The sequence below is a fragment of the Cetorhinus maximus genome, chromosome 16 (genome assembly GCF_964194155.1).
Source record: "Cetorhinus maximus chromosome 16, sCetMax3.hap1.1, whole genome shotgun sequence".
NCBI classification, from domain to species: Eukaryota; Metazoa; Chordata; class Chondrichthyes; order Lamniformes; family Cetorhinidae; genus Cetorhinus; species Cetorhinus maximus.
Genome location: NC_135894.1, coordinates 60,634,041 through 60,658,571, shown reverse-complemented (window position 1 = coordinate 60,658,571; position 24,531 = coordinate 60,634,041). Strand labels below are relative to the sequence as shown.

The window sequence follows — 24,531 nt, the reverse complement described above, 5'->3', positions numbered from 1 at the left end:
TTCCTATGTTCCTCTCCACAGATGCTGCCAGACCTGCTGAGTTTTTCCAGGTATTTTTATTTTTGTTTTGGATTTCCAACATCTGCAGTTTTTCGCTTTTAACACTTTCCTAGGTTTGAATAGGAATTAATTGTGCTCAAGTTGTTTAGAAGTAATGCTTCTATGACAATGTTGAGGGCAGTTTGGAACACCACAGCACCAAATCCCTTATAGCATAAGGCAATCTAACAAGCCAACATGCTTATCACTTTATTCAGCTGCTGTTAATAGAATTACAGAATGATTACAACAAAGGAAACCACCATTCGGCCCATTGTAACCATGCTGATTCTTTGCAAGAGCAATTTAGTTAGTCTCACTCCTCTGCCCTTCCTCTATAGCCCTGCAAATCTGTTCTCTTCAGCTAAGTATTCAATTCCCTTTTGAAAGTCTCAACTGAATCTGCTGATACCGCATACTCAGGCAGTGCATTCCAGGTCCCAAGCACTCGCTGCGCAAAAATGTTTTTCCTCATGCTGTCTCTGGTTCATTTTCCAAACACTTTACATTGGTATCCTCTGGTTCACAACTCTTCCAGCAATGGAAACTTTCTCCCTACCTACACTGTCCTTATGGTTTTGCTGAGAATGTATTGAGAGATTTTTCTTACTTCCTGAGCATCCAAGGAATATTGAATGATATTCTGCAATTCATTTAGCTAGACACCACTTTCAAAAGCACTAATTTGGAATTTTTGAGGAAAAATAGATAAAACATCAACTGGAATCCGATGCAAGCACAAAATTAACTTTGGTCACTATAGTTATTGTTATTAAACTAAACAATTATTGCTTAAGTTAATACATGCCCTTGGTTCCACCTTCACAAAAGTATTACAAACTAAACAGTAAGAAAGTGAGATTGTCATTCAAGGAAGAAGCATATGGTATCAAATAGAGCTTTCATGCCATAATCTATTGAGACAATGGACTTGCAATTAGAGCGAGAGTGCCCTAAATTTTTTAAATGAATGTGGTTTTGGCTTCTTTCACTGGTGAGGAATATTGTATGAGAAGGTTACTTCTTCCTTAGCTGGGGAGTAGTTCAAAAATTCAAAGGATTGGCTTTCTCTGGCCAGCCAGGAATGTTCCTGCCAAGCAAATTTTAACCATATGCTTTGATTTTCCAAGGCCATAGACAGTTCAGGAAATCTAGCTGTCCGAGTCACATCATATAGTTTCTAACAGGATGGGAGATGTTTCATTCAGTTTCAACCTCAAATGTGTTGACTTTTTCTTCGAATGAAAGTAGCACACTGCAGATGATATAGGAGGGCTATCTGGGAGACTAGTTAGTGGTTGTGGAAATCAGGAATGTGTACTTTCACACTGTGATCCATGACTCTTTTAGACAATACAATATTCAAGTCTGACACAGAAGGGGTAAACCACTACAGTTTTTCAAAGACCCACTGGGGAGCCAGTCTGGTTAAGAGATGTTAGACTAAAACCAATAACTTTCCCTTTTCATTTCACACTATTCAAAGATGGTCATTCACCCTCAGTTTTTTTTTTGACCATTCAACATATGGTTCAATAATGTACAATGAAAATTAGGAGTACAATCCAGGCTTTCTATAATAAAAATAGCTATGACAACTGGACCTTCAGTAGCATGACAAAGGAAACCCTGAGAAGTGGTTCTGAGCACCACTGAACCAAAAATCACATTTTTCTTTTGGACCAGGATGCAACGAGCCCACATGCAAAGTTAAAAAAAATCTTTAAAATAGTAGGGATCTTGGTCTCGAAATGGTATCATCTTTCCTCAACCTGCCTGCGCTAAAATAGACACATATCTGGACTATGTACCAGTGCTCAGGCCCTGAAAGGATAGTGCTGCCGTTCAAACCCAATTACTATGCCCAAGTAGGGGGAGAATCAGAATCTCAGAATTCAGCTATTATTGCTTGACGCCACACCTATTCTACCTCAGTTGAAAAGAATGCTGCCAATATCAAACGCAGGCAGCATGTACTCAGCCCCCCATCCAACATGTTAGTAGAAGCATCAGCAGACTCTTTTTATCCACTTTTTATTCCTTTAGCATCTGCTTATAACATTTGATATGCGAGACATCAAAATATGTAATTCCTCTCCCATCAAATTCAATATCCACTTTGAAGAGCCCTAGTGATCTCTGGACCCATCACTCATAAGTAAAGATCCAGCATTCCACCACCAGATTAATTCTACAGCAGCCAGCAGCTAAAGATCCTCTCCTCACATGGGCAACTCCTTTCTCTCCAGGAAGAACAAAAAATGCTTAGCATCACATGTCAGAAGCCAATGGCACCTAGTAAACTTGGTCATGCCAATGGTCAAGGAAACGTAAGCATAGCCTACAATGAAGATTGGCTTTAGCAAGAACCAACCAATCCAGAGGATGATGACTCCTAAAAGTCCTCCAGAGACAGCAACTGGGAGGGCCATCTGGGTCTTACCAGGCATTAAAGAGCTTGCCTGAAGCTCTCTTACACCTAGAGTCACTGAGCTCCAAGGAGCCCACATCAAAGGATGCCCAGCCTTTCAATGATTAAATAAAACAACCTTTAGGGTTGGTCTTCTCAATGGCTACACAGTCAAATGCCAAGGAGTGCTGAGTTATATTTGGCACTCTGCCTGCACTGAGAAAAATACAATCTGCAATTGATTCAAAATGGTTTGTCAATATTCAGAGACAAACATCCCATTCGCCTATTGTAGAGATATTTCACATTATGACAGATTCTTGTGGACTATACAAGTGCTCATTTGAGCACACCTGGAGGAAGTATGTCAGCAGTTGACCCTCTGTTGACCTTCAAATTCTACTTCTGGGGCTGATGTAAAAATACATATCCTTGAATTCTGGACCTAAGTTTTCTGCAGTAGCTTTATCATCTTGTATGCTTCATTTTGGATAAGAAAGCTCAAGATGCTCGAGCCACAAATGTGTCACAATGCAATTTCTTTGAACAAATACAAAGCATCGTAAGTGGAATACTAAATTTTCCTAGCCCAAGGATATCTCTCCAATGCTTTGGAAACTAGTGGTTTCAGCACCACTGGGGTCAAAAATTCCTAGGTATGACCACTGTTCCAAGCTAGCTCCCCAAATCTTAGGGGAGTTTCCATGAAATGGACCACAAATCCTTCTCCAACTGTCTCACTTTTCTACTGTCATCAGACAAGATGTAGCATTCATTGGAACATTATCATTTGCAATTTCTACTGGCAGATAAGCTGGAACTGAAGCAACCAGTGGGGCTAAGAGCCATTTTATTCCAAATCCTTAGTTCTGTCACTGCCTGAATCTTTTAAATCCAAAAATGCTCTACCACAAGGGTTCTTTCTGGCTGAAAAGGGAGGGCACCAATGCATGTAGATTAAAACCCTTACTGTCATGTCCATGATCGCACTTAAGCTTGTTTGAAAGCTTTATATCAATTTCACTTAATTGACAAAGAAGTATTCCCCAATCTTGTCACTGGCATTTTTTTGTACATTGATAAAAATCAGAGGAAGAGAGCACATGAGCCAGTGCATTCTAATGTTGTTTCATACAATTTCTTGCACTCTTCAGTTCAAACTGCTAGACTTGTAACTATGTGCCTCAATTTATTATACAGCTCAAAACGTACACTGCAGACATACTTGGATAGACATGATCTGTAATATATTGTTGTGTACTTTCCATCATTCAAGTGAATATAGTGCAAAAATTTGATGTGCTATTTAATGTGGGCATTAACATTAGTACTTCAGTGAAGTTGTTCTCTTAAACAATGGACCATAGGTCAAAAGGAAAGCCAGGCAGGTCTGTAAACAGCACACCCTCGGTTGCAGACCAGGCCTCACATTCAGGATCACAGAAGTACACTGTTGGAATGGCTTAAAGGGTTGAATGACATTAGCCATGTTAACTTCAAGATAATTTTCTACTTTTCCAAGAAACGAAGTCCCCAAAACACAGAGTAAAGCAGATCTGGAAAGCTAACCATCCTCATCTCCAAAATGTATTCAACACAAAAACTGTATTCAGATATTCTCTCGTTTGGGTTCTTCTCCTGGATTACAAAGTTTGGATATCTTACAAATTGAAAACTGGCTAAAATGTGGGACACCACAAGGGGGAGCCACAAGAAGCTGATTAAAGGATTGCTACGGAACTTCATAGTCTCATGCAAAACAGTAAACTAGGCAAGAGGTTAAACTCTGGAAATGCAAGAGATGCAGAGAAATCCACAAACACAGAGTGATTGCCCAACGGTATTCAGCTACCTCATCAATGATTTTCCCTCTGACATAAAAAGTCAGAAGTGGAGATATTCACTGATGATTGCGATGTTCAGCATCATTTGCAATTTCTCGGATACTGAAACAGTCTGTTCCCACATGCAGCAAGACCTGACAACATTCAGGCTTGAGCTGATAAGTGGCAAGTGACATTTGCTCAAACACATGCACCAGGTAATGACCATCTCTAATGAAAGAATCTAACTATCTCCCCATGACACTCAATGGCATTACCATCATGGAATCATCAACACACTGAGGATTACCACTGACCAGAAACTGAAATGGATCTGCCATATTAATTCCTTAGCTACAAGAGCAAGTCAGAGGTTAGGAATCTGTAGCAAATAACTCACCTCCTGACTCACCAAAGACTGTTCACCATCTACAAAGCACAAGTCAGGAGTGTGGTGAAATACTTGCCACTTGCTTGGATGAATGCAGCTCCAACAACATTCAAGAAGCTCCACACTATCCAGGAAAAAGCAGCCCACTTGATCAGTCTGTTACCCACCACCTTCAACGTTCACTCCCTCCACCACTGATGCACAAAGGCTGCAGTGTGTACCATCTACAAGGTGCACTGCAACAACTCACCAAGGCTCCTTCAACAGCACCTTCCAAACCCACGACCCCTACCACCTGGAAGAACAAGGGCCGTAGACGCATGGGAACACCATCACATGAAAGTTCTCCTCCAAGTCGCCCACCACCCTCAGTTGGAAACATATCGCCGCTCCTACACTGTTGTTGGATCAAAATCCCCAAACTCTCTTCCTAACAGTACTGTGGATGTGCCTACAACACATGGACTGCAGCAGTTCAAGAAAATGGATCACCACCATCTTCTCATGGGTAATTAGGGGTGGACAACAAATGGTGGCCTTGCCAGCGATGCCCAATTGCCATGATCAAAAAATCTTTTTGCTGCAGGATTTCCAAATACAAATCTTCCTGCTGCTTATAGAAAATATGCCAACAGCAGGCACTGACAATAGTCAGTTCAGAAACCTTAAAACTTAGCTGATGCTGCTTGAAGTTTATAGGCGAGAAGACTTTCATTTCTCCAGTGTGAACTTGATTCTTGGATTAGATCTAAATGACATTCACTACACAGTTCTCCCCTTCCTCCTCCCTGTTAATAAACTGCCCTCGTAACAACTAAAATTTATTTTTAGCTTTTGGGATAAAATAGAATTGGAGTTCAGTAATTTGCTGAAGTAAACTACTGAGTGATTTGGGCTTGCACTGAAACCTATTTTTGATTGTGAATGATGGAGATATAAAAATTTTCAGAAAATTGGGGAAAAAAAAGTTTGCGATTAATAATCCATTATTGAGGTTTGATCTTCTACCTGCCAAGGACATTAATAAAGATGGTTTTTCTTATCAGCTACCTGCTTGAATACAACTGCAATGTTGTTACATAGATTACCAAAAAGCAAAAATTACTGATTACTTAGTAGCTCAGTACCATGAGGAACTGAATTTGTCCCTAATTTTCCTTCGGATGCAATGCCATTTTTATTTATTTCTGTTGAGAAGGATCAGCTTGTGACATGTAATCCATTCCAGAAAACTGATCTGGTAAGTTAGAACCATAGTAAACCGAAGATTGAGGAACTTTAGCTCTGCAAAAATTAGCTGTGCAACAATATTGGACATACATGATGGAGAAAAGGTATTTCAGAGATGGCCAACAGAGCAACAACAAATTACTTTCAAACAGAGGCAAGGCGGATTCTTCATCTAACATAACTAATGAAACCCCACTCTGAATCAAAGGACAAAGATTCCAGTAAAATCCTCAGGTTGATGAACCAATTGTATTGATTTGAATTTGCCAACGATTAGAGCAATATTTGCAAGGTCCTCTAAACAACCATTTGCACACACATTTCTTTTACACAGTGGACGGTATATGCCCATCATTAATGCTAGAAGCAGGAGAAAATGAACGGAAACAGATGCCGATGGAGAGTCTTATATACAATCTAGGATGATTTTGTGGGTTCCTGTTGAAATGTCTCAAAGGAATAGGCATTTCTCTGGCTTTTCTTCGCATCTTACTTCACCTGTGATATACGGGATTATAACCAGGTGGAAAAAGCACCATTTTTCTGGAGCTCGGTATTCCTAAATTCATTATAAGCGATTTAAATTATACAGTGTTTTTTAAACTTCCATCTCTGAAGTGCAGTTCAAAAAGTATTTTACAATTTTATTTTGGGGTTTTCAGTAGAATTGTAAATGTGATATTCAAATATCGAAAACAATGAAATCAGGGTACTTTCCCCCACAAAATCGAAACAGAACAATTATTGTGCACATTGTATGAATAGAACTATTCATCACCTGAAGGGTAGTGTGCATGTATTCATAAATAATTATATAAATGACACATACATAAAAGTAGCCAGTTTGAATATTTAGAGTGATAATTACTGTTGTATAATGATAAGCCTTTCAAATTAAAGGCACGTGATCAGCTCCATGTATTGCATGTCTAATCATGCAACCTTAGATAAAACCTGCTTATAAATATTTTCTTTGCCCCCCTGCTTCCCTTTCTGAAATTCCAAGATGGAAGGGCTTACCAATAACATGCATAGCTCGTGTTGGAGAGAGTGGCACGCTGGTACCTCCCAGCCCTGGGTTATGTCCCTGTATAGGTCCAAAATATTTGGTACCATCTGAAACGCCTTCACTGTTTCTCAGCGTAGACATTAAGGTAGGGGTCGAGTTCCTCAATGAGGAATGCTTTGTACTATCTTCCTGGGAACCCAGTAATGTTGCTGGATAAAATTACATCTTATTAGTAGGTATTTATCAGAGATAAACATTCAAATTATTTAAGAAATTTCACAAATAATACTTTGTATTAAATATTTACTGTATTGCCATTAAGGATAGATTTTTCAGTTTTGAAGTTTTTCAGTTTTCACATTCTGTGAAGTAAGGCTTATGCAATGGCTACTGCCTTATAAGGAGAATTTTGATAATAGCAACACAACTCTACTTCACCACTTGCCTACTTTCAATAAACACATGTACAATGTGATCTGACAACATGTTGCTGCTGTCACGCTTTTCCATTCAAATTCTGAAGGATGGGGTAATACTCTTTTAAGGTAAGAATAAGTTACAGGGGAGATACTACTTCAGAGCTGGAACTGATGACAGCTCTTTACATTATCCCCAATGAAAATTGTTAATGCAGCTCTCTGTAACTTCTGCTACTGTCAACACCCAATGGTGCTCTTTGAGATCTTGTTCATCAACTGAATGTAAAAGTTATCCCTGCAGAACTTCATGACATTTGTTTGAAAGTTGTCTTTTTCCAGGATGACAGGTACAGAAACAGGTCACCTGGCCCATCTTGTCTGCACCGGCTGAGAAACGAGCCTAACCCCGCTTTCCAGCATTTGGCCTCTAGCTCTGCAGATTAGTGCATATCCAGACACCTTTTAAATGAATTGAGGGTTTCTGCCTGTGCTACCTTTATATGAGTTCCAGACCTATCACCCACTAGGTGAAAAAATATTCCTCATCCCCTTTCTAATCTTTCTACTAATCACTTTAAGTCTATGCCCCCTAGTCACTGACCTCTCTGCTAAGGTAAATAGGCCCTTTCCATCCATTCTATCCAGACCCCTCACAATTTTGCACATCTCAATCAAATCTCCCTTCAGCCTCCTCTGTTCCAAGGAGAACAACCCCAGCCTATCCAATCTTTCCTCATAGCTGTATTTTTCCAGTCCTGGCAACATCCTGGTAAATCTCCTCTGTACCCTCTCTAGTGAAATTAAATCCTTTCTGTAATGAGGTGGCCAGAACTGCACACAGTACTCAAGTTGTGGCCTAACTAAAATGATTTATACAGTTCCGGTATAACCTCCCTGCTCTTATATTCCATACCTCAGCTAATAAAGGAAAGGATTCCATATGCTATCTTAACCACCTCATCGACTTGTCCAGTCAGGTTTCCAAACAAACTGTCTGTACGATCGTAAGTAAATTCCAAGCACAGGATCACGATAATAAATAGAATATTGAATACTACCTTCTTGAGGAATCTGACTAACTTCATTGGGTTCTTTAACGTGGTAACAGTGAAGGTTAATCATGTTAGTGCAATAGATATATATTTGGGCTTTCAGAAAGTATTCGAGAAGTCCCACATGAGAGGCACATCAAGAAGGTTCAAGGCCATGGAATTAAGAAATAAGTGGCAATGTAGATACAAATTTGGCTCAGTGACATGAAGCAAAGGGTGGTAGCAGATGAGTATTTTACAGACTAGGTTCTGGTTCACGGTGGCATTCTCCAAGCGTCAGCTTTGGGTCTTTTGCTCTTTTCAACTTTTATAAATGGCATAGGCTCAGGTTTGGGGAACAGCATCATAAGGCTTGCAGATGATTCAAAACTTGGTAAAGTAGAAGATGTGATGAAGATAGTTATACGCTTCAGCATGACAGGCAGGATGGTGAAATCGGCAGAAGCATTGCAAGCGCTGTGCAATTTTGAGAAGCATAGATAAACAGAGACATCTTGGTGTCCATACACTCAAATCCTTAAAGGTGGCAGGGCAAGCTGATAAGTTGGTTAAAAAAAGTATACCGGTTATAGAGGAATAAAACATAAAAGTAAAAAGGTCACGGTAGAAATTTATAAATCACTAGCCAGGCCTCAGCTGCCGTATTGTGAACAATTCTGGGCACCACACTTCAGGAAAGATGTAAAGGCTTTAGAGAAGGTATAAGGAGGTTTACTAGGCGTTAGTAGGGATGAGAAATTTAGTTATGAAGAGGGGTTGGAAAAGTTAGATATGTACTTTTTGTAACACAGAAGATTAAGTGGTAAAACCTAACAGGCTTCCAAGATGTTGAGAAGTTTTGGACAGAGACAGAAAAATTATTCCCTCTGGCAAACTGTTTGTTATATCCTCCTATTGTTATGTGTCCAAATCTTAAGATGTGGACATCACTGCATCACTGTCACTAGGGGTTCCATTCGATGTCTCAAGGGGTTTTTTTTTAGACATGAGGGCACTTCATTTCAAAGATGAATTCCTAAGTCAGTATAGCTAATGGTAACACCTTGGCCTTTATACTTGAAATAGCGATACAATAGTCATAAAAAAGCTATACAATAACCTTTATCATTTGCCTATCGCTTAATAAAATTTATTTGAGGTTCCTTTAAATTTGCTTCACTTAGCTTTTTGAAAAATAATCAAATCATTAACCAATCATCAAAATCTTAATTGATTTTAGTAATCCACTGCCAATCCAACAGGATGCACCGACTGAAACAGAGAATTAGCTATATGCCACAATTATTATTTTAAAATTGTAAATGTTGTAATAAGTAAATTGACCACAAGGGGTATAGTTGCTCATCAGCAGGAGCAAGTGATTATTACAAGGCAGGGTACACCTGTTCAGCAATAGAAATGTACACTTGTGCCCTTTATATTGGCTTTACATACCAAGATCAGGCTCAGGAATATTATAACAGATTCTACAAATAGATTTATGATGTTTACTTTTCAAATAATATAAATATGATGTACAGCACCATGCATGTACTGAGTGATAAGTGACTATACTGTCATATAGATCAACTGCATCACTTTGCTTTCATATGAAGTTATTCAGAGGCCGCTCATTCTTTTAGTACCATTCTAGCTTACAGCTACAGTCAGTTAAATGGACTTTAAGGACTATAATAACTTCAGAATATTTTTCTTCCTTTCTTGTTTTATTTACTTTCAAACATCTTTAAAAGGAAAGAGAGGCAAAGATGTTACCAGCCTCCATTAACTTTTTGAATGTGTTATAAAATTCAACCATTTATTGAATTACAATAATACAGATAATATTCGGGTGGTGAAAGGCCATTTCCAGAAACGTGGAAAAAGGCGCATTTCAGACTCACTTGACCAAATTCCTTCTACAACTATTACCTCAGTCTGATTAAACCATTAACAGCAGCTGAAAACAGCTTTTCATTTAATTCTTATTTGTAACTCTATGCAAATTTTAACTGGCACTATAATACTGGTCAAAGAAAAGGTAGCCAGTGTAACAGGTTTTATGCAATTAATACACTACTTGAAAAGTGTCATGTTTTAAAAAAACCAAAAACTACTGAAAAGCGACAATCCTTACACAGCAACAGGTAGTACTTATGGTTTAGGAAAATTCCTCTTGTGGCAGACTATACACAACATGATGACTAGAGGAAAAAGTCTGCCGACTGGTGATGAGACATGCTTAATTAATAACTTCCAAGTTCTGCCTCAAAAATCTTTTCAAAAGACAAGAAACTTTGGGATTTTCTCATTAGGAGATCTCCCAAATGTAAGTAGAGTCCAATGAAAAGCAAAACAAATTAACTTTCACATTTACACAGAAGCAAAATACCGAGGATGCCGGAAATCTGCAATAAAAACAAAAAATATTGGAAATACGCTCCAGATCAGGCAGCATTTGTGCAGAGGAGCAATTGATGTTTCAGGTCGATAACTGCTGAGTGTTTCCAGCATTCTCTGTTCCTAATTTTCACATTTAGTCATTTACCAAACAAATGATGTTTCAGAAACAAAAACAGGAAATGCTGGAAAGACTCAGTAGGTCTAACAGCATCTCTGGAGAAAAACAAAACAGAGTTAACGTTTCGAGTCCTAATGACTCTTCTGCTTTTTTTTCTCTCCACAGATGCTGTCAGACCTGAGGTTTACCAGCATTTTCTGTTTATGTTTCAGATTTCCAGCATCCAGTATTTAGCTTTTATCTAAATTATGTTTCAGTGTCTGCTGGAGATCACCAATTATAAAATGAAATAATAGAGTGACTGACCAGGAAGATGGGAAGACTCGCATGTTGGAATGTTAGTTCCTGTATTTCCAATGGGCATTGCAGCATTCAGAGGAGGAATAGCTCCTGGAGGAAGATAGCCTGAAATAACAATGTTTACATTACAGAAATATGTTGTTTACAAAGTAAGCCAGAAATGGTTCACCTAATCATGACTGCAGAGTTCAAAATGTGTTCACTTTTCCTATCTCTAAAAGTGAATGTACTTTGTAAGATTTTGTGACAATTTTGCCACAAGAAGTTGAAAAAGTACTTTTAATGTTTAGTTTATTAAACAAAGTATATTTTCACAACTGTTTTATTTTAAAAGAAAGATACCTAGATGAAAAGTAGCTAATATGATAAATGAAAGTTGTTTTCTCCACAGACTGAACAATAAGCAAATGCTTAACTTTCTCGGTAACTGAACAACCTCGCAACCATTATTAGGTTTCCATTTATGACTGGAGGGAGATAAAATCTGAGAAACTGGGACAAAGCCAATGGGGAAAGAGCAGGCACATGGAATAATGGGCTGAATGGCCCTCTCCTGTGTTGTAACATTCTATGATTTCTGCAAGTGCTGTTTTGTTAAATGGAAAGCTGTGAGGGCATTTGAAGAGATAAAAAAGTTAGAAATGCTGATGGACAATCAGTTGCAATTTTGTTCAAGTTAAGCAAACAATCCACTGATCTTAACTATCATGGTGTGCTCTTTACCTTATGTTATGAAAAGATAATTTGTATGAATTGAATTAAGTGGGTCAGCCGAAATGGCTCTGCTTCAAAAATAATTAAATATGAAGGGTATGGTAATAGTAGTGGTGCTAGACTAGCAATCAATGGTTGAGAGTTCAAGTAGCATGATGAAAAGTTACAAAACTGAATTTAATGTATCTGTCTTTCTATGGGCCATCACCGTAAAGAAACATGAAAACTACAAGATAACAGAATGATTCACAAATGCCCTATAGGGAAGTAAATCCTACAACCCACACTGAGTCTGGCTTACATACGATGCTAGTCCCAATTCTGCAAGGTTGACTATTAATGCCTTGTGTGGAATGGCCTGGAAAAACTCAAAACCCCCAACCCTCTTTGCAGAGGAAAGAAATGATTGGGCAATAAATCTTGCCTTGGTAGCATCGTTGAAATCCAAAGAACAATTTTTTTTAAAATGGAAGTAAATACATGATTAGTGCACCCTGTCCATTTCCACTAATAATCATACTACATGTATGACTTAATCTCCAGATCGAAAGAGATAAAGGTAAATATGAAGGTCTAATGGTGGATTTCTTCACATGTTCTACACTGCGAATGTATTGGCAGAAATTCTCCCAGCTGAAATGCTCATTTTTTATAGAGTAATTGCTAAATGAAATTCCCCTCTAAATCACTCTTATTGTAAAACTGTGAGGAAGTTAGATTGCTTACTACTTACGCCAGCATTGCTGTTTGGACTTTATCATACACATATCTCAGTATTGGCTCATTGGTTACTGAGGGGAAAGTTCAGTACAACAATTCTCCTCTAGGACATGAACGTTTTCTGGCATCATATTATTTTCTCCAACTTTGATATTGTCAGAAGGTCCAATTACGCTACAATCTTCAGTTCTTTTTGGCTCAATGTTTAGTTTAGGTCACACTTAACACAGGGAAGGAAACAATTTAAGAATTAAATGTTTAATTGCTCCAAATCAGACTTAGGAACAGCTAAAGAGCGGAACCAAGGTGTATTAAGGATTAATTACATTTATATAACAAAGGGAAACGTTGGCTTAATTTTCAGAAATGCTATATTTTGAAAGACTGATCAATCTGAAGTTATACATTTTGGTCAGAAGAATAGACAAATTGAATATTTCTTAAATGGTGACAAACTATAATGGTGGTGTTCAGAGGACTTTGGGTGTCCTTGTACAAGAAACAAAGTCAACAAGCAACTGGGAAGGCAAATAGTAGGGTGACCTTAATCGCAACAGTAAGGATATTTGCTGCAATTGTACAGAATTTGAAAGATCACACTTGGAATACAGTGTGCAGTTTTGGTCTCTGTACCCAAGAGGGGGGTGCAATAAAGGCTCACTGAATTAGTTCCTGGGGTGTGGGGCCTGGCCTATGAGGAGAGGTAGAGAAGAACTGGCCTATGCTGTCTGGAGTATAGAAGAATTAGAGGTGATCTCATTGAAACATATAAGATTCTGAGAAGGCTTGAGAGGGTACATGCTGAGAGGCTGTTTCCCCTGGGTGAAGAGTCCAGAATTAGGGGGCACTGTCTCTGAATAATGGGACAGCCATTTCAGACTGAGCCAAGGATAAACTTTTCAATCAGAGGGTTGTGAATCTTTAGAATTCCCCACCCTAGAGGGATGTGGATTCTCAATCTTTGAATATACTGAGGTCAATAGATTTTTGGACCCTAAGATCAAGGGATATGGGAATAAGGTGAGAAGCGCATATCTGGAACAGGATCAGCCATGATCTTATTAAGTGGCGAAGCAGACTCGAGAGGCCATATAGCCAACTTATCCTCCTTTTTTTTATGTTTTTGATCTACAGAAAACCAAAATACCATTCAGTGCAGGCTGAACATTTGAAAAATTCGTTATAGATGCTTTCAAAAATAAAAAATGGTGAACACTATAATCTTTCTCTTCCTAATGAAGCTTGTCTATATAAATGAAAATATTGCTGGAGTAGAAGAAACAATTTTAAGATCAAAGGCGGGTTATTCTAAAATAAGATGCTCAACATGCTGGTTGCAAACATTTTTTTCCAAAAGTACAACTTCAAGGGAGTCAACTTGAAATATTTTCCTGAGGTATAATTGCTAACACATTCTGGCACAAATACAAAATCCTGTGAAGTAACATACCAGGTGGTGGCTGAACTGGATTGAAACCAGGACGCATAAATGGTGGAGGTGGTGGTGGTGGTGGTGGAGGTGGCACTCCAGGATTGAAAGTAGGTGGTGGAATCGTTGAAAAGTTTGGTGGATGGAGTCTACTAACAGCTGGAATTGGCTGAACTCCAGGAATCTGCAAAAACAAATTTTACAATAATAATTTGTTCCTAAAATATTTTATGTGCCTCATAAAAACACACTGAAGGCAGTGATTTGCTGTGATAAAAGATAATTGTCCTGTTGTTCCATTTCTCAGCAAATCCTCAAAAACTCCCAAGTGCAATCTTTTGCACATTAAGTCTATTACTGACTAACATGGAAATGAGCATCATTCAGGTACTGCACTTCAAATAAAACTTCAATAAAAATTATGCAAGTTGCCATTCATTAATCATTCACATTAAACTGAATTGGTTTAATTCTGTTTTTTGGTGAAATACATGTATTTAAGCCAGTATTGCATTATTACAAATAATGAGAGATGATGCAACCGTGATCAGGCACCTTGAAGAGCTGGGCAAAAAGACAGCAAATGCAAAGCAATCTGGTCAAGTATAAAGTAGTAAGGGACTAGGACAAAAAAATAAATAAGAAAGTAACATAAATAAGTAATTATTTAAGACACATTAAGGATGGCAGGACAGGTGATGTATCAAGGCTGCAGCATGTGGGAGAAACCTGGATATCATTGTGATCCAGGGCAAACACATCTGCAGTAAGTGTTTGTGGCTTGAGGAACTTCAGCTCAGAGTCATTGAGCTGCAGACTCTGCGACATATCAAGGGGAAAGATGCTTTATACCGGAGCAGTCACACCACTTAGGATAGGGTCTTCTGATCTGTCACTGGGCAGGGCCAGGAGGGTGTGACTATGAGTGGGGCAGGTAAGAGGACCAAGAGGGCAGGAGTGTGAGCCTCTGCAATTGCCAATAGGTTTGAGGTTCTCTCAGTTTGTTTGGATGAGAGTGGGGGCTGCAGGGTGGATGAGCAAACTGACCATAGCACTGTGGTACAGGAAGCCATCCAAGTGGGGGGAGCAAAAAGGAATGCCGTGGTAGTAAGAGGCACTATAGTAAGGGGGTTTGACACTGCTCTCTGTAGCAATGAGTGAGTCCAGACGACTTTGTTGCCTGCCCGGTGCTAGGGTTTGGAACAACTGCTCAGAGTTGGAGAGGAACATGCGGTGGGAGGGGGAGGATCCAGTAGTCGTCATCCATGTAAGCATCAATGACATAGGCAGGATGAGGAAGGAGTCTCTGCACAGTCAGTCTGACAATCCAGACACCAACTTAAGCAGCAGAATCTCAAAGGTCATAATTTCTGGATTATTACATGAGCCACGTGCAAATTGGCACAGGATAAATAAAATTAGAGAAACAAATGCATGGCTCAAAGACTGGTGTGGGAGATGTGGGTTCCGTTTGTGGGGCACTGGCACCAGTATTGGGGAAAGTGGGATCTATACCATTGGGACGGTCCACACCTGAACCGTGCTGGGGCTGGTGTCCTTGCGAGCTGCCTAACCAGGGAAGTAGAGAGGTTTTAAGCTGAATAGTGGGGGCAAGGGAACAAATTTGGGAAGATGTTGTAAACCAAAGAGTAGAGACAAGGCAAGAGAGACAGGTATTAATATGGGAAATGATAAACAGACTGTGATAGGAAGGGACAGAGAGTACAAATCAAAGAGTAAATCAGCAGATAAGGCTAGACATTACAAAAAGTAATAAAAGGACAAAAATAAAGGCTCTGTATCAAAATGCACGTAGCATTCAAAACAAAACAGATGACCTGATGGCGCAAATAGAAACAAATAAATACGATCTGATAAGCCATTACGGAGACATGGCTACAGGATGACATAGATTTGGACCTGAATATTGAAAGGTATGTGACATTTAGAAAAGACAGGAAGTTAGGAAAAGGTGGAGGGTTGGCTCTGTTAATTAATGATGGTATTAGCACATTAGAGAGGGATAACCTAAGTTCAGGAAACCAGGATGTAGAAGCAGTTTGAGTTGAGATGAGGCATTATAAAGGCAAGAAGTCACTTGTGGGATTGGTGTACAGATCCCCTAATTGTAACTATACAGTAGGGCAGAGTATTAAAGGAAGAGATAAAGTGAGCTTGCCAGAAAGGTACATCAATACTCATGGGGGATTTTAATCTACATATAGACTGGAAAACTCAGATGGGCAAAGGTAGCGTAGATGAGGAGTTCATAGAATGTTTTCAGGATAGTTCCTTAGAACAGCATGTTCTGGAACCAACCAGAGAGCAGGCTATACTAGACCTGGTATTGAGCAACAAGATTGGATTAATTGATAACCTCCTAGTGAAGTCACCCCTAGGTAGCAGCGATCACAATATGATCAAATTTTACATTCATTTTGAGGGAGAAACGAATGCATCCAAGACTAGTATTTTAAACATAAATAAGGGCAATTATGAGGGCATGAAAGCAGAGCTAGCTAAAGCGAGCTGGCAAATGAGGTTAAGGGACAGGTCAATAGAATTCAGTGGCAGACATTTAAAGGGATATTTCAGAATGCACAGAATACATATATTCCAATGGGAAAGAAAAATCCCAAAGGGAGGAACCACCATCCGTGGTTAACTAAAAAGGTTAAAGACAATATCAAACTTAAAAAAAAAGCATATAATTACGCAAAGACGGGTGGCAAGTCAGAAGATTGGAAAGAATATAAAGAACAGCAAAGCATGACAAAAAGATTAATAAGGAGGGAAATATTAGAGTATGAGAGAAAGCTAGTAATATCAGGATGGATAATAAGGGTTTCTATAGATATTTAAATAAGGAAAGAGTTAAAGTACATCTGGGGAATTGATAATGGAAAGGAGGGAGATGGCGGATGAATTGAACAGGTATTTTGATTCAGTCTTCACTATAGAGGACACACATGACATCTCGGAAATAGCTGTAAATCAGGAAATGGAAGGGAGGGAGGAACTCTGGAAAATTATAATCGCCAGGGAAGTGGTATTGAAATTGTTGGGGCTGCAGGCTGACAAATCTCTAGGTCCGGATGGACTTCACCCTAAGGTCTTGAAAGGAGTGGCTAGTGAGATAGTTGATGCACAGGTTTTAACTTTCCAAAATTCCCTAGATTCAGGGGAGGTTCCATTAGATTGGAAAATAGCATATATAACTCCTATATTCAAAAAGGAAGGGAGACGGAAAGCAGGAAACTATAGGCTAGTTAGACTAACATCTGTCATAGGGAAAATGTTAGAAGCTATTATTAAAGATGTTATAGCATGGCACTTAGAAAAAATCAAGGCAATCAAGCAGAGTCAACGTGGTTTTGTAAAAGGGAAATCATGCTTAACCAATTTATTGGGGTTCTTTGAAGGGAGTCACATATGCTGTGGATAAAAGGGAACCAGTGGATGTACTGTACTTAGATTTCCAGAAGGCATTTGCTAAAAGTGCCACATCAAAGGTTATTGCAGAAAATTTAAGCTCATGGCGTAGGGATAACATATTGGCATGGATAGAAGATTGGTTAACTAACAGGAAGCAGAGAATTGGTAGAAATGGGTCTTTTTCTGATTGGTAGGATGTGTTAAGTGGTGTGACACAGGGCTCTATATTTTACAATTTATATAAATGGAGTATAATGTGGGAAAATGTGAAATTGCTCATTTTGGCAAGAAGAATAAAAAAGCTTATCTAAATAGTGAGAGATTGCAGAGCTCTGAGATTCAGAGGGATCCAGGTGTCCTAGTGCATGCATCATAATAGTATGCAGGTACAGCAGGTAATTAGGAAAGCTAATAGAATGTTATTGATTATTGTGAGGGGAACTGATTACAAAAGTAGGGAGGTTATGCTTCAGTTGTACAGGGCACTGGTGAGGCCACATCTGGAATATTGTGTACTGTACTTAAAGAAATATGTAAATGTGTTAGCAGTTCAGAGAAGGTTTACTAGACTAATACCAGGAATGGGTGGGTTGTCTTATGAGGAAAGGTTGGACAAGTTAGGCTTGTATCCACTGGAATTTAGAAGAGTAAGAGGCTACTTAATTGAAACATTTCAGATCCTGAGGGGTCTTGACAGGGTGGATGTGGAGAGGATGTTTCTTCTTGTGGGAGAATCTAGAACTAGGAGTCACTATTTGAAAATCAGGGGTCGCTATTTTAAGACAGAGATGAGGAGAAACTTTTTCTCTTAAGGGGTTGAGAGTCTTTGGAACTCTCTTCCTCAAAAGACGGTGGAAGCAGAGTCTTTGAATATTTTTAAGGCAGAGCTAGATAGATTCTTGATTAACAAGGGGATGAAAAGTTATCGGGAGTAGGCCGAAATGTGGGGTTGAGGTTACATTCAGATCAGCCATGATCTTACTGAATGGCGGAGCAAGCTCGAAGGGACGAGTGGTCTACTCCTGCTCCTAATTCATATGTTCGTATGAAAAAATATATTTTACGTGTTACAGTCAATAAAGAAATCTGAAGTTTACTTTGGGTAAATTGATGAATCATTGACCCACTTTTGATACTGGACAAAGATGAAATGTAAAATAACAAATGACTGTAGAGTTCCTTTAATACAGAGAACATCTCAAGACATTTTACATGGAGGGTAGAAGAGAGAAGTCAGGGGAGGGGGCAGAAAGCAGGTTTGAAAAGATGAATTTAAAGAAGACTATTAAAATGTGGAGTCGTGGAAAGGCAGAGACACTTGGGAAGAATGTTCCATTGTCAATGGAACTGCTAACAATAAAAGAACAGAGAGGGTGAGGAGCACAAAAGGTATTATTAATGTAAGCTACTGCTGGTGTATGTGATGTTGAACTTTTCCACTAAATTTTTTTTTAAGGGTTATCCAATGGGTATTTTTTCAGGGTGCTAAAATCAATCACTGAGAAGCAGAGGCCTAAAAGACTAATTTCAGCACACAATGTACTGAACCACCATCTCAAGCTGATGACCAATGCTTTGCTTAAAGGATATACAGCAGCCCCCCTTCAGGAAGCATGGTTTGAATTGATGTGTAGCAAACACCTTTATGTAAGCATTGTGGCAAGTTGTACTATCCTTCAGGACAAGGCTGCAATAAATCAAGGCGATGCGATACAGATGTTATCATCTTAAGCAGATATATAAAGACACAAAAGAGAGGACTTATTCCAAAGCCCTATTTCTTGATGCGTAGCAGCTATGGTAACAAGATAAGCATTCCACCACTCATTTTGCTCATGCAAAGATTATTCATCTATCCCAAACAAATTAGTCACAATTCATTCTTACCTGTGTAGGTATTGGCAAAGAAGTTTGAGGCATTTCTTCTGGTTGTGTCACTGCAGTATTACCATTTTCAGCTGCATCAACAACGGTTGCTGGTGCCTTTGTAATAGTCTTCCATTCTAATACAATAAGAATATAATAACATAAGGAATTGAATGAGTCGGCCATTTGGCAGTTCAAGATTGCACCGCCAATCAAGATGATTATGGCTGATGTTTTACCTCAACTCCACTTTCTTGCACTATTCCTTGATTCCTTTATTATCCAAAAATCGATAACTATGCCTCGAATAGGACTGTCTTGACTATGCTCAATAAATGAGCACCCACAGCTCTCTGGTGTAGAGAATTCTAAAGATTCGCAACCTTTGAGTGAAGAATATTTTCCTAATTTCAATCCTAAATGATCAGCCCCTTATTCTAAGATTGTGACCCTGTATTCTAGATTTCCCAGTCAGAAGAAACATACTTTCATCATCTACCCTGTCAAGCCCATTAAGAATTTTATGTTTCAATGAAACTGTCTTTCATTCTTTTAAACTTTAGTGAATATTTGTTTTTGGCAAGTGAGCAGCCCCAGGAAGACCACTAATTGCCCTTGAGAAGGTGGTGCTGAGCTTCCTTCTTGAACAGCTGTGGTCAGTGCTGTTAGGGAGTTCCAGGATTTTGACCCAGCAAGTCAGGATGTTATGAGACATGGAAGGGAAATTTCAGGTGGTGTTCCCATGCATCTGCTGCTCTTGATCTTCTAGGTCATAGAGGTCATGGGTTTGGAAGGTGTTGTTGAAGGAGCCCTGGCAAGTTACTGCAGTGAATGGTAAACAATGCAGCAATTGTGCACCAGTGGTGGAAAGTGTGAAGGTTTAAGGGGGTGGATTGGGTGCCTTGAAGAGGGCTACTTTGTCTTAGATGGTGTTGAGCTTCGAGTATTGTTGGAGCTGCACTCACCCAGTCAATTAGTGATTATTCCATCACACTCCTTGCTTTTGCTTTATAGATGGTGGACAGGCTTTGGGGAGTCAGGTGTGAACTTCTCGCTGCAGATTATCCAGCCTCTGACCCACTCCTATATCGACAATATAGCTAGTCCAGTTCAGTTTCTGGTCAATGGTAACCCTCAGGATGCTAAAATTGCGGGTTTCAATGATGGTAATGCCATTAAATGTGAAGGGAAAATGATTAGATCCTCACTTGTTGGCGAAGGTCATTGCCTGGCACTTGCGTGCTGTGAATGTTACTTGCCGCCTATCAGCCCAAACCTGAATGTTGTCCAGCTCTTACTGATGCAGTCCATATTCGCATGCAGTATCTGAGGAGTTGTGAACAGTGCTGAACGCTGCAATCATCAGAAAACATCTCCATTTCTGATCCTATGATGGAGGGGAAGGTCATTGAGGAAGCATCTGAAGATGTCAGGCCATGGATGCTACCCTGAGGGATTCCTGCAGCAATGCCCTGTGGTTGAGATGATTGGCCTCCAACTATTACATCACCTTACTTTGTGCTACGTATGATTCCAATCAGAGTGGAGTTTTACTCCTGATTCAAGTAATTTTAATTTTGCTAGGGCTCCTTGATGCCATACCCAGTCAAATGCTGTCTTGACATCAAGGGAAGTCACTTTCACTTTGTCTGTGGAATTCAGCTCTTTTGTCCGTGTTTGGACCAAAGATGTAATATGGCCCTAGTGGAACCCAAACTGAGCATTGGTGAGCAGGTAATTGCTGAGTGAGTGCTGCTTGATAGTAACATCAACAACACCCAGTACGTAGAAGGTCCTACAAGAGAGGGGGCTGTCCTGGATTTAATTTTAGGGAATGAAGCTGGGCAAGTGGTAGCGGTATCAGTGGGGGAACATTTTGCAGATAGTGATCATAAATCAATTAGATTCAAGGTTGTAATAGAAAGGGCAAGGATGGGCCAGAAATCAGAGTTCTAAATTAGTGGAAGGCCGATTTTACTAAGGTCAGATATGATTTGGCCAGAGTGGACTGGGAGCAGCTACTTTTAGGTAAATCTGCATCGGAGCAGTGGGACTCATTCAAGAAAGAAATAGGGAGAGTACAGGGCCAACATATTCCAGTAAAGATAAAGGGTGGGACCAACAAATCCAGGGAACCCTGGATGTTGAGGGATATACAGGATTGGATAAAGAGAAAAAAGGGAGGCTTATGGCAGATATCGAGGGCTCAAAACAGCGGAACCACTAGGGAAATATAGAATGTGTAAGGGGGAACTTAAAAAGGAAATTAGGAGAGCAAAAAGGGGGCAGGTAAAATAAAGGAAAATCCAAAGTTATTTTACAAGTACATTAAGAATAAGAGGATAACTAGGGAAAGAGTAGGGCCCATTAAGGACCACAGTGGTAATTTTTGTGTGGAGTCGGAAGACATAGGTAGGGTTCTAAATGAATACTTTGTGTCAGTGTTCACAAGTGAGAGGGATGACATGGGTATGGAAATCAGGCAGAAGGACTGTGATATAATTAAAGAAATTAGCATAGAAAGGGAGGAGGTTCTAAGAGGTCTGGCAGGCTTAAAAAATGACAGAAACAAATTACACTTGGAGAGGTAAGGATTTACATTTGGAGAGGCAGGGATTAATCAAGGACAGTCAGCATAGTTTTGTTAAGAAGAGGTCATGTCTGACCAATTTAATTGAATTTTTCGAAGATGTGACCAGGTGTGTAGATGAGGGCAATGCATTTGATGTAGTCTGCTTGGACTTCAGCAAGGCTTTTGATAAGGTCCCGCATGGGAAACTGATAACGAAGGTAAGAGCCCATGGGATCCAAGGCAATTTGGATCCAGAGTTGGCTGAGTGGCAGGAAGCAGAGGGTGATGGTCGAGGGGTGTTTTTGTGACTGGATGCCTATGCCCAGTGGGGTTCCACAAGGATCGGTGTTGGGTCCCTTGCTGTTTGTGGTATATATAAACAATTTAGACTTGAATATAGGAGGGTTGATCAGTAAGTTCACGGATGACACGAAAATTGGTGGGGTGGTAAATAGCGAGGAGGATAGCCTTAGATTACAGGATGTTATAGACGGACTGGTCAGATGGGCTGATCAGTGGCAAATGGAATTAAATCCGGATAAGTGTGAGGTGATTCACTTGGGTATCGGAACACACGATGAATGGTAGAACCCTGGGAAGTACCGAGGATCAGAGGGACCTTGGTGTGCATGTCCACCGGTCCCTTAAGGTAGCCGGGCAGGTAGATAAGGTGATTAAGAATGCATATGGGATACTTGCCTTTATTAGCCGAGGCACAGAATATAAGAGCAGGGTGGTTATGATGGAACTGTATAAAACGCTGGTTAGGCCACAGCTAGAGTATTGCATGCAGTTCTGGAATCTGCATTACAGGATGGCTGTGATTGCACTAGAGAGAGTGCAGAGCAGATTTACCAAGATGTTGCCTGGGCTGGAGAGTTTTAGTTATGAGGAGTGATTGGGATAGTCTAGGGTTATTTTCCCTGGAGCAGAGGAGATTGAGGGGGAACATGATTGAGGTGTATAAAATTATGAGGGGCATAGATAGGGTAGACAGGAAGGAACTTTTCCCCTTGGTGAGGGATCAATAACCAGGGGGCATAGAGTTAAGGTAAGGGGTAGGAGGTTTAGAGGGGATGTGAGGAAGAATTTTTTCACCCAGGGGATGGTGGGAATCTGGAACTCGCTGCCTGAAAGGGTGGTAAAGGCAGAAACCCTCATAACATTTAAGTAGTATTTGGATGTGCACTTGCGATGTCATGGCATACAAGGCTATGGGCCTAGTGCTGGAAAATGGGATTAGAATAGTTAGGTACTTGTTTGACTGGCGTAGACTCAATGGGCCGAAGGGCCTTTTTCTGTGCTGTAGACCTCTATGACCTTCCATCACTGCTGATAATTGAGAGTACATTGATGGGGTGGTAATTGGACAAATTGGGAGTTGCTCTGCATTTTGTAAACAGGACGTATCCAGGTAATTTTTCACTTTATCAAATAGATGCCAGTGTTGAAGTTGTACTGGAGCAGCGTGGCTAAGGGCATGACCAATCCTGGGGCACAAGTTTTCAGTTCTACAGCTGGGATGTCATCAGACACCAGAGATTTGCTGTATCCAGTGTCTTCAGCTGTTTTTCGATTTCATGTGGACTGAACTAAACTGGCTGAAGACTGACATCAGTGATAGTGGCGACTTCAGGGAGGTACAGTCTATTCCTCACCGGAAAATCCCCTCATCCCAGGAAAGAGTCTAGTAAACTTTTGTTGCACTTATGCGAAGGAAAATATATCCTTCTATTGCTAAGATCAAAATTGGACAGTGTACTCCAGGTGTAGCCTCATCAATATATAATTACAGTTGTCTTTTTTAATCTAATACTCCAATCCCCTTGTAATAAAGGCTTAACATACCATTTGCTTTCCTAATTGCTTGCTGTACCTGTATGTTAATATTGTGATTTATGTACAAAGACACCCAGGTCCCTCTGAATACCAACATTTCCCAGTTTATCACCATTTAAAAAATATTCTTCTTTTTAACTTTTCCTACTAAAATGGATAACTTCACATTGAATATACCATGTTCTTATTCACTCACCTGGCCTGTTCTTATTCTTGTACCCTCCTCACAGTTTACTTGCTCACCCAACTTTGCATCATAGGAGATTAAAAACATGCTGGAATCAAATCTGACATTCTACAACTGACTGAACACAAAGTATAGTCTTCTGTCATTAAAAGTTTGTTTTCATACTGGCCCCTGACTCAAGCGCTTTTTTAGTTCAGGACTGGTTCAAAGATTGCTGCAAAAAAAGCTAATTGTGTTCACCATTATTTATGCACAAACTTTTTGTCTCATTTTTCTCTCCCTCCTAATCCAATCTTACTTTCCCTTTCTTTATTTTGCTATCTGTATTTAATTTGACATTGATTTCACTGTTCTAACTTACACTTCCAGAAATACTGATTCTTCAATATGATTGGTTAAGGACACACACAGTTGCTTGCCCTGTTCACAGGCCCCAGATACACAGTACAGGGCATTTACAGCAATTTACTGTGAGGACTTTGGGCAAGTGCAAGGCCAACAAATGGCTGGCATCATTTGATCATCACTCTATTTTTTATTAATTCACAGGATGTGGGCTTCGCTGGCTGGGCCAACATTTATTGCCCATCCCTAGA

General features: G+C 39.7%; 1 protein-coding gene across 4 annotated transcripts in view; it reads right to left on the bottom strand.

Moving 5' to 3' along the window:
• scaf4a (SR-related CTD-associated factor 4a) overlaps nt 1-24,531 on the bottom strand; it is a 104,715-nt gene that overhangs the window by 2,454 nt on the left and 77,730 nt on the right. For all 4 annotated transcript variants that reach the window (XM_078559863.1, XM_078559861.1, XM_078559864.1 and 1 more), the window contains 3 exons: nt 19,359-19,474; nt 14,058-14,220; nt 11,180-11,278 (listed from right to left, as the gene is read on the bottom strand). In XM_078559863.1, coding sequence (XP_078415989.1) covers nt 11,180-11,278; nt 14,058-14,220; nt 19,359-19,474 — 378 coding nt within the window. The remainder of the gene's footprint in view (nt 1-11,179; nt 11,279-14,057; nt 14,221-19,358; nt 19,475-24,531) is intronic.